Source organism: Oncorhynchus clarkii, chromosome 6 (genome assembly GCF_045791955.1).
Source record: "Oncorhynchus clarkii lewisi isolate Uvic-CL-2024 chromosome 6, UVic_Ocla_1.0, whole genome shotgun sequence".
Lineage (NCBI taxonomy): Eukaryota > Metazoa > Chordata > Actinopteri > Salmoniformes > Salmonidae > Oncorhynchus > Oncorhynchus clarkii.
The window spans coordinates 36,644,956-36,654,859 of NC_092152.1; the positions used below are offsets into that span (position 1 = coordinate 36,644,956).

General features: G+C 40.9%; 1 protein-coding gene across 1 annotated transcript; it reads left to right on the forward strand.

The window, feature by feature from the left end:
• The first annotated feature begins 2,167 nt into the window (after positions 1–2,167).
• Positions 2,168–8,449, forward strand: LOC139412051 (neuropeptide FF receptor 1-like). Its single transcript, XM_071158840.1, has 3 exons — positions 2,168–2,549; positions 7,081–7,180; positions 7,429–8,449. The coding sequence occupies exons 1-3, from the start codon at positions 2,168–2,170 to the stop codon at positions 8,447–8,449; spliced, it is 1,503 nt and encodes a 500-aa protein (XP_071014941.1).
• Positions 8,450–9,904: the final 1,455 nt, after the last annotated feature.

Genomic DNA, 9,904 nt, shown 5'->3' on the forward strand with positions numbered 1-9,904 from the left:
GTTGGCAGCAGAGAGAACTGGAAGGAGAGGCGGCTTCAAGAGAGGCGGCTTAAAGAGTCAACTTAAAGAGATTGTCAATGTCACTGCCATTCGTTATGAGGCTTTCAAAAAGCTCCCTATAGTTAAATCTGTGTTTTGAAATTCAATACTTGACTGAGGAACCTTACAGATGTTGTATATATGGGGGACAGAGGAAGGGTTAGTCAGTCAAAAATCCACCCCTATTAATTCCCTATTAGTCCATGGAACTTATTATGTGATTTGTTAAGACACATTTGACTCCTGAAGAGGCTGAATAGGCCAACTTATGCAATGACTATATTTTAATTATAGATATTTTTTTATTACCTTAATTTATTTTTATTTTGTGTAGCTTGTTGACGAAAAAGTACAATTAAATCAATTTAAATCTCACTTTGTAACACAATAAAATGTGAAGAAATCCAAGGGTCCTGAATATTTTTGCAAGGCAGTGTGATTTTTTTTTCTTCTTGCACACATGATAGTTAAGGCCTGGTTCATTGTTTTATAATATAATTATTATAACACACATTTCCAGTACGTACTGTATCTGTGAAAGAAAGGCAATTATTAAGAAAAAGGTTCAATATAAGGTTACTTATTGTAAATGTCTCTCTTTGTTCTCAGGCTCTTATTATCGTAGGGCCTTGTTCATAGATTATAATTATAACACACATAATGACTTCCTGGCCTACAGTATGCTGTTTCAAGAAGGCGTCTGTGAAAGAAAGAAATTAACAAGAACAATTGTCAGGTTAAGGCCACTTATTGTAAAGGTCTCTCATTGTACGATTCACTGAGTGCATACAATGATCCTTGTACATGACTCTGTCAAAGATGCATGTAAGATAAATGATTAGTGACAGTGAGTCTCTAAGGGGAACCCACTGGGCACACACTGGTTGGATCAACGTTATTACGTAAAAACAACGTGGAATAGTGGGAAGTGATTGGTGTCTTGGAAAACATTTAAAAACATTCGAAAATGAGTACCAAGTAAAATAAAAAGGTTTTCAGTAGATGGCATGAAAACATTAACAGGTGTAGGATCTTAATTTGATCACCCTTTTGCAGGACAAGAGATTTAAATCTTTGAGGATTAAAAACGCTATTGAAGTTTAATAGCCACTTTGAGATTTCAGACTTGATTTTCTCTTCAAATAAAGATCCCACATGTCTAAGTGTACCAATATTGTATGAAGAAACAGACATTGACAGACATTACATTTTTGGAATAGAATTATAGATGCAGAATAAATGCGGTATCAGAACATTTTATGTACAGTATATAATTAAATACTTAAAATAATTAGACTGAATAAGATTGAATGTGTCCTTTAATTGGAGAACATCGAGATTTAACCTACAACTAAAGATTAATTTACTTTTCTACTGCCTTCCAAAGGCAAACATGAATTTGTAATTTTACTCAACAAGCTTTTACAAATTCAGCTCACTTCTAGCAGTTTGTTGATCGAACAAACTAACACATTGGCCCAAATTCTTGTTCATTTAAAGTCCACTCAACTCAGAATAAGCAATTGGTTAGCATGGCTTATTTCATATAGTAGACGTTTGTAGAGGATTTGGGTATCATGTGCACATAATTGTATTACAGTAACTGGTTCAAATATAGAACTGTGTAGAACCTGATTAGTGTTTGATTCAGGAGGTGATCTAAGTTGCTGGAAATTTTTTGAGGTCAACGACAGGGCTAACTGGCATGTAATTTTAGCTCTCATCAATGGGAGCTGCTTGTGAGCTAACTATTACTAAGAATTGTGCCTCATGTCAATGTGATTAATCTCAGTATGTCTGAGGTAAGCGTAAATTACTACAATGACAAATTGATGATATGAGATCCTTGTTATTTATTCTGAAAGCAATGTCTTCAAGTCAGATCGAAGGTCTATTACAGTGTCTTTGTACCAATATCCAAACTTGTGCGCTACCAAGTATGAAGTGTATTGGCCACAGTAAGTAGGCTATGAAATTCAAATGACTGAATAATTAGAACGTCTGGAGATGCACTGTATGAATCTGCTAGAAATTTATAAGGAAATTATTTGCTTCTTTTTGTCTGTGTCCCAAGGTGCAGAGCGGCGTGTGAGTGGCTGCGTGCCCCACCCTGAAGAAGAGAGGAGTGATGGAGGTGTGGAGCAGCGAAGAAGAGAAGGGTCTGACTGAACTGGAGGGCTCGACAGGCACCATGATAGCCTTGAACTCCTCCAGCCACCTCCTCCTCTACTATGATGCTGCTAACCACACCAACTACACCACCACCACCAACAACATCACCTATTTCCCTTACTACCAGCACTCCCTCCCTGTGGCTGCTAGCTTCATCCTGGCCTACCTGTTCATCTTCCTGCTATGCATGGTGGGTAATGTGCTGGTGTGTCTGATCGTGCTGGGGAACCGCCGCATGAGAACCGTCACCAACCTTTTCATCCTCAACCTGGCGGTCAGCGACCTGTTGGTGGGCATTTTCTGCATCCCCACAACGCTGGTGGACAACCTCATCACAGGTAGGCAACGGTTTGACTGACCTGGTGAATGCAACTCTGTATGGGGTGGCGAATGCAACTCTGTCGGAGCTGGCGAAGGCAACTCTGTCTGAGCTGGCGAAGGCAACTCTGTCGGAGCTGGCGAACCAAAACTGGTCTACTACGTCAAATATGTACAAATACAGTGCATCCGGAAATATTCAGACCCCTTCACTTTTTACACATCTTGTTATGTTAGTGTTGTTCTAAAATGTATTAAATACAAAATGTTCCTCATCAATCTACACACAATACCCCATAATGGCAACGCAAAAAACGGGTTTAGACATTTTTGCAAATGTATAAAATAAATAAAGATATCTTATTCACGTAAGTATTGAGACCCTTTGCTATGAGACTCGAAATTGAGCTCAGGTGCATCCTGTTTCCATTGATCATCCTTGAGATGTTTCTTCAATTTGATTGGAGTCTACCTGTGATAAATGCAATTGATTGGAGATTATTTGGAAAGGCACACACTTGCGAATATAAAGTCCAACAGTTGACAGTGCATGTAAAAATAAAAACCAAGACATGAGGTCAAAAGAATTGTCCTTAGAGCTCCCAGACAGGATAGTGTCACAGTACAGATCTGGGGAAGGGCAACAAAAATGTCTGCAGCATTGAAGGTCCCCAAGAATACAGTGGCCTCAATCATTCTTAAATGGAAGAAGTTTGGAACCACCAATACTCTTCCTAGAGCTGGATGCCCGGCCAAACTGAGCAATCGGGGGGGAAGGACCTTGGTCAGGGAGGTGACCAAGAACCCAATGGTCACTCTGACTAAGCTCCAGAGTTCCTCTGTGGAGATGGGAGAACCTTCCAGAAGGACAACCATCTCTGCTGCACTCCACCAATCAGGCCTTTATCGTAGAGTGGCCAGACGGTAGCCGCTACAGTGAAGCATGGTGGTGGCAGCATCATGTTGTGGGGATGTTTTTCAGCATCAGGGACTGGGAGACTAGTCAGGATCGAGGGAAAGATGAACAGAGCAAAGTACATTGAGATCCTTGATGAAAATCTGCTCCAGAGCACTCAGACTGGGAGAAAGGTTTACCTTCCAACAGGACAATGACCCTAAGCACACAGCCAAGACAACGCAGGAGTGGCTTCTGGACACGTCTCTGAATGTCCTTGAGTGGCCCAGCCAGAGCCCGGACTTGAACCCGATCGAACATCTCTGGAGAGACCTGCAAATAGCTGTGCAGCAACACTCCCCATCCAACCTGACACAGCTTGAGAGGATCTGCAGAGAAGAATGCGTGAAACTCCCCAAAAACAGGTGTGCCAAGCTTGTAGCGTCATACCCAAGAAGACTCAAGGCTGTAATTGCTGCCAAAGGTGCTTCAACAAAGTAGTGAGTAACGGGTCTGAATACTTGTGTGAATGTGATATCAGTTTTTTATTTGTAATACATTTGCAAACATTTCTAAAAACCAGTTTTTGGTCTACTATTATGAGGTATTGTGTGTAGATTGATGTGGGGGGAAAACTATTTAATCAATTTTAGAATAAGGCAGTAACATATCAAAATGTGGAAAAAGTGAAGGGGTCTAAATACTTTCCGAATGCACTGTATGTGCACCATGTCATTGGTCTCTGTCTCGCTCTGCTGTGTGTGCATCTTGCTAACTGTCATGCAAATGGCAGGGGCTGAAGCTCATCGGCAGGAACTCAAATTGTTAGGGGGCTGGCCAATGTGGGGGGAAATGGTGCAGCACAGCTTCCAAAAAAATGGTTGATTTTAAACTAGGGATTCTGTTGCTAATTGAGGTAAGACAGTCTGCTCATAGATTATGCATGTATGAACTACACATTGACACATCCAGCCCACAGCGGGAGGTTAAAAAATAGACTCAATAGCAAAGTTCCGGAGCATGTCTTTAGTAATTTGTGAATTGACTGAATGACTCATCAAAAACAAAGAACAGAAACATTGTTATAATGAATATAAACAAAGTGCTGCTGCAGGCAACATTAAATGATCAGAGGAGACATAACAGAGTGGGGAATATTGTCAGAGATCCTTCCTGCTGAATACTTTTCATTCGTTTATTTTTACCACTGGCCATTTTCTTCTTATCGTCCAAAAGCAGGACAAAAAAAATTAGGAAACTTGGCTACTTCAGACCTCAATTTACATAAGTATTCATATTTTAGCACTGGGTTGGATATTGGAGGGACCCATGTATGCCCATAAGCATTGAAGATTTTAACCTTGGTCCACCCCACTATCTTTTCGTCACCCCCAAGACCCAATGTGAAGGCTAAACCCTGCCAGTGGACATACATTACCAGTCAAAACACACACCTGCTCATTCCAGGGTTTTTCTTTATTTTTACTATTTTCTACATTGTAGAATAATAGGGAACACATCAAAACTATGAAATAACACATATGGAATCATGTAGTAACCAACAAAGTGTTAAACAAATCAAAATAAATGTTATATTTGAGATTCTTCAAAAGTAGCCACACTTTGCCTTGATGACAGCTTTGCACATGCTTGGCATTCTCTCAACCAGATTCGATACGCATTTGATATTGCCTATAGGGCACAAGATTGCTGGAACCATGGCTGGCAAGTGAGCTGTGTGACTGACATACACCTAAAATAACTTTGCGGGACTGCAGTTGAGTTTGGGACCAGGGAGTCAGGCAGAAAACCAGCAGGTGCGGGCGGAGTGCGATATGAAAAGCTGTGGATGCGGTGCAGATCTCTACCTTGCACCATGACTCTAATGCCTGTAACGCTAGTGCTGTTTATTACTGTCTCAGTGTGAAAAGTAGGGAATTAGCTAGGGAAACTGACAGATCAATAATGTTACATCGACATACAGACTAATAAAAACTGACATTGCACTGAAAAAGAATATGAAATCTTCAATTGTTTGGCTGATGGTTTCATCATTTGATTCAGGTCTAGTGTGATTGAGGCAAAAATAATAGCTAAAGTTAGCCAACTTTTGGCAAGCTCTCTCTTTCTCTAATGGTACATCAACTGGTGAAAGCTAGCCAAGTGAATTTACTTCTGTTGAAATGGGACAAAACAAAGGCTACAAAACATTTCCATACACACAACTGCTGTTAGATAGTAATAATAGCCACCTCATATCGCTATCTGACAGATAGCTAGAGGCTAGAGCTGACCTGGCTGTGGTAGCTACTAGCTAGCATAGCTAATTCATCCACCTCAGTCGAGAGGGGATGAAACATTAGCTAACGTTACATGTCAGTTACAATACCAGCTCAGAACTGCGAATAAAAACTAGTTAAGTTTTTTTCTGTAAAGTTAAACAGCAGTTACCTGGCCAGCTATATCAGTCAACTAAAGAGTAGCCAGTTTCTGCTCTACTTGCGTTTACAACTCGGTGAAAGAGGTCCACACACACACTGAACTATGCTCAACTCTTGCGTGCTGGTCCAGCCAGCCTTCCAGAAGCTTTGCATGACCCCACGTCCCCAGTGAAAGTTGCACCCCTGTAAAAATATGAAAAATGTATCCAAAGTTAGAAACACAGTGTGACATTTCGGTCAACGACCTTCATAAGACAGAGTAGTACCACTAATCCAGTTGTTTGAGCACGTAACCCCCTTTTCCTCCGAGACAATGTAGAGTCATAATGAGATTTAATTCATATTAATGATGGGTAAGAGTAGCACCTCGTGGACAAAGATCAGATCCTGATTCTCTACATTCTCTGTCGAGAAACTATCCCTATAAGAATGGGTGTACATATCCTCTTGTCCTCATTATTCATAATGTTAATCTTTTGCATGCCCATTCATTTGAGGAAATTAAATTACTATTGAACTAAAGTGTTTTGTAGAAAGCAATCTAATGGACAGAAAATCATTGCTTTGGGTATCTTGTTAATATACATTTTCTGCAATTTATCTTGGCAACGGGATATAAATTGTGCCTATACCCTGCTGAGCTTGGTGTGATGTAGAGCTCTGTTCAAACATAACTTAGAAATCTTAGACACTGTTTTGAGTTTTATTTAATGCATATTTCATCATGTTCATTTCAGACTGTCATTATGCACTTTCTACTGATGGAAAATGGGGGGATGTAAATTGCTAATTTACAGACTAGTTGTATAACTGTTATACATATAAAGAATGGCTCATCTATAGTTGTATAACTTCAAGATAGCAAATTACAGCCAAATAGCAAATTATACTGATGATTCCCCATTCTATAGACGCATTCAAATTGGTTTGCATTACCATCTTATGCCTTATTCATAAAGTCCTTCAAAACAAACAGAATAGATGTTTAACCAGTGTTTATATCTCCATCTGTGGGTTGAGTGATTTGTGTCTGTGTAAATGTATATATTTTGCCATCAACTTGTTAGTGCATATGACAACTGTGTACACGGCCTAGGAAATTGCAGCTGGGAAAGTCTATATATTTTAATGTGTCCTTATTTTACCAAGTAAATTGAACTATATGGCTGCTGTCTCTTTGTAGTTGTTGGTAATTGTCATTGATTTTGTCAACAGGCTGGCCGTTTACCAACACTGTGTGTAAACTGAGTGGTCTGGTGCAGGGGATGTCTGTGGCTGCCTCAGTCTTCACCCTGGTGGCCATCGCAGTGGACAGGTTGGTATGATGGAGGGAATTTGGTTGCAGGCAATGATTCTTGTTTACTGTGTAATTTATCACACCTGTGATTGAGGGTGCCCTACAGTGTAGAAATAGCCATTCAACCAGTTTTGAATGTAAAAAAACAGAACATTGCACTAAGTGCAAGGGGTGCCAATATATTTGACCACATTTGTATAGTGCCTTGGCACAAAAAAAACAGCAAGCATTCTTCCTTTTCCTCTCTCTATTTCCACTCTCCACAGGTTCCGCTGCATTGTGTACCCTTTTCAGCCCAAGCTCACCCTCTTAGTTGCCAAGGCGACCATAGCGATGATCTGGGTTCTGGCCGTGGTAATCATGTGTCCCTCAGCAGCTGCCCTGACCGTGGAGGAGGTGGCTGATCACTACATGGTTTACAGCCAGAACTACAATATGACCTACCCCCTGTACTCCTGCTATGAGAACTTTGCTGACCCGAAGATGAGGAAGGTCTACACCACGGTTCTGTTCGCCCACATCTACTTGGTGCCCCTGACTCTCATCACCGTCATGTACGGGCGCATTGGGGTGAAGCTCTACACCTCTGTGGTGTCAAGCAGAGAACCTCAGGATGCAGCACCTCCTCCCCCCCCAGCAAGGCATGAGGGGGGAAGGCCACAGATCTCCCAGAAGAAGATCAAGGTGATCAAGATGCTGATCGTGGTGGCCCTTCTGTTCATGCTGTCCTGGCTGCCGCTGTGGACTCTGATGCTGCTGACGGACTACGGAGGGCTGGGAGAGGAACAGCTGGAGCTCCTCACTGGATACATCTTTCCCTTCGCCCACTGGCTAGCCTTTTCCAACTCTTCTGTCAACCCCATCATCTACGGATACTTCAACGAGAACTTCAAGAGGGGCTTCCAGGCCGTCTGCCAGACCAACTCTTGCTGCCCCACAGGGAATAGGGGTGAGGTAACGGGAAGGGGAACTAGGGAAGGTAGAGCAAGAGATGGGGGTAATGGTGGATTGGATGGAGGCGGACTGAGGGATCCCACAAGCAACCCCAATCCTCTCTTGTTTGGGGCAAGAAACAAAGTATACACCGACGGTAATGTGGCAGACTCTGTGCTCCTTGAGCTGGAGTTGAAGAAGAATTCTAAGGTGGGAAGCAACACGGTCCATATTGAGGGCAGGGGGACTGGGGCGAGTGGAGGAATGGGGATTGGCTATGTGATGAACAAAAAGGGGATTCATGTTGAGGAGCCCACCAGCCCAATGGGAGTGTGTCAGGCCTGGGATCATTAGTGGGGATTGAAACCATGGAGGTGATTTCAAATCAAATCAAATCAAATCAAATCAAATTTTATTTGTCACATACACATGGTTAGCAGATGTTAATGCGAGTGTAGCGAAATGCTTGTGCTTCTAGTTCCGACAATGCAGTAATAACAAGTAATCTAACTAACAATTCCAAACTACTGTCTTGTACACAGTGTAAGGGGATAAAGAATATGTACATAAGGATATATGAATGAGTGATGGTACAGAGCAGCATAGGCAAGATACAGTAGATGGTATCGGGTACAGTTCAGCATCCCTTATGAATAGAAAAGATAGGCACAGTCTTATTTCATTTTCTTTCAGATGATGTGGTATGTGGACTCAAGTCAACATTGAATTAGACCACATGACAAACTTTGATCTTGGAGTCATTCTAAGATCCCTCCAACCACTAAAAAAAGACCTGGGCCCATATCCACAAAGTGTCTGAATAGAAAATTGGTCATAATAAGTGCTGAGAATAGAGACATCCCACTGGGTGCACACTGGTTGAATCAACGTTGTTTCAACGTAATTTGTCAACGCGTTGTGCCGTGGAATCAACGTAGGAAATGCGCTAGATTTTTTTTTTTTAAAGTCATCAACCAGTGCCGTTTATCATATTTCAACCAGCGTTGTAAACATTGAAATTAGAATAAAACAAACTTAAATACATAGATTAAACAATCTGTTAATCTAATTCCAACATAATAATCATGTCTACTTTTAAACTGGGTTAAATTCTACATAGAAATGTTAATCTTTTTCATCCTATATTCAATATACATTGTTTTGGGTGGTTGGAATTATGTTGAATTTCATATTTGATTAGACATACAGTGCCTTCAGAAAGTACTCATACCCCTAGACTTATTCCACATTTAGTTGTGTTCGAGCCTGGATTAAATATATTTTTCTCACCCATCTACACACAGTACCCCATCATTACAAATATTTCTTTACACATTTATTGAAAATGGAATACAGGAATCGTATTTACATAAGTATTCACACCCTTGACTCAATAACTTGTAGAAAAGAGGGAGGCAGCAAAGACAAATTGCCGGAGCTGAAGAAGTCTATATCGATCCGCTAATACAGAACTAGTAAAGGCCCAGTGCACTACTTTTATGGAAAAATGGAAAAACTAAACTAAACGTATGAGTGTTTACCTGCATTTGTAACTTGAGTCTGATAATTATTGTGTACAAAATAGTTACTCTGATAATACTTGTGGAATATAGAAATACTTTCTTGATGTGTGTTCCAGTTTCTTGAAATACTTTGCAAATGCAACTTATTTCTATGTAAAACCTGACATGGTCTATTCATTCCTATTCCATTTTAGCATACACTCTTATCCAGGGCTACTTAGTGAGTGCATACATTTTCATGCTGGTCCCTCGTGGGAATTGAACCCACAACCATAGCACTGCAAGC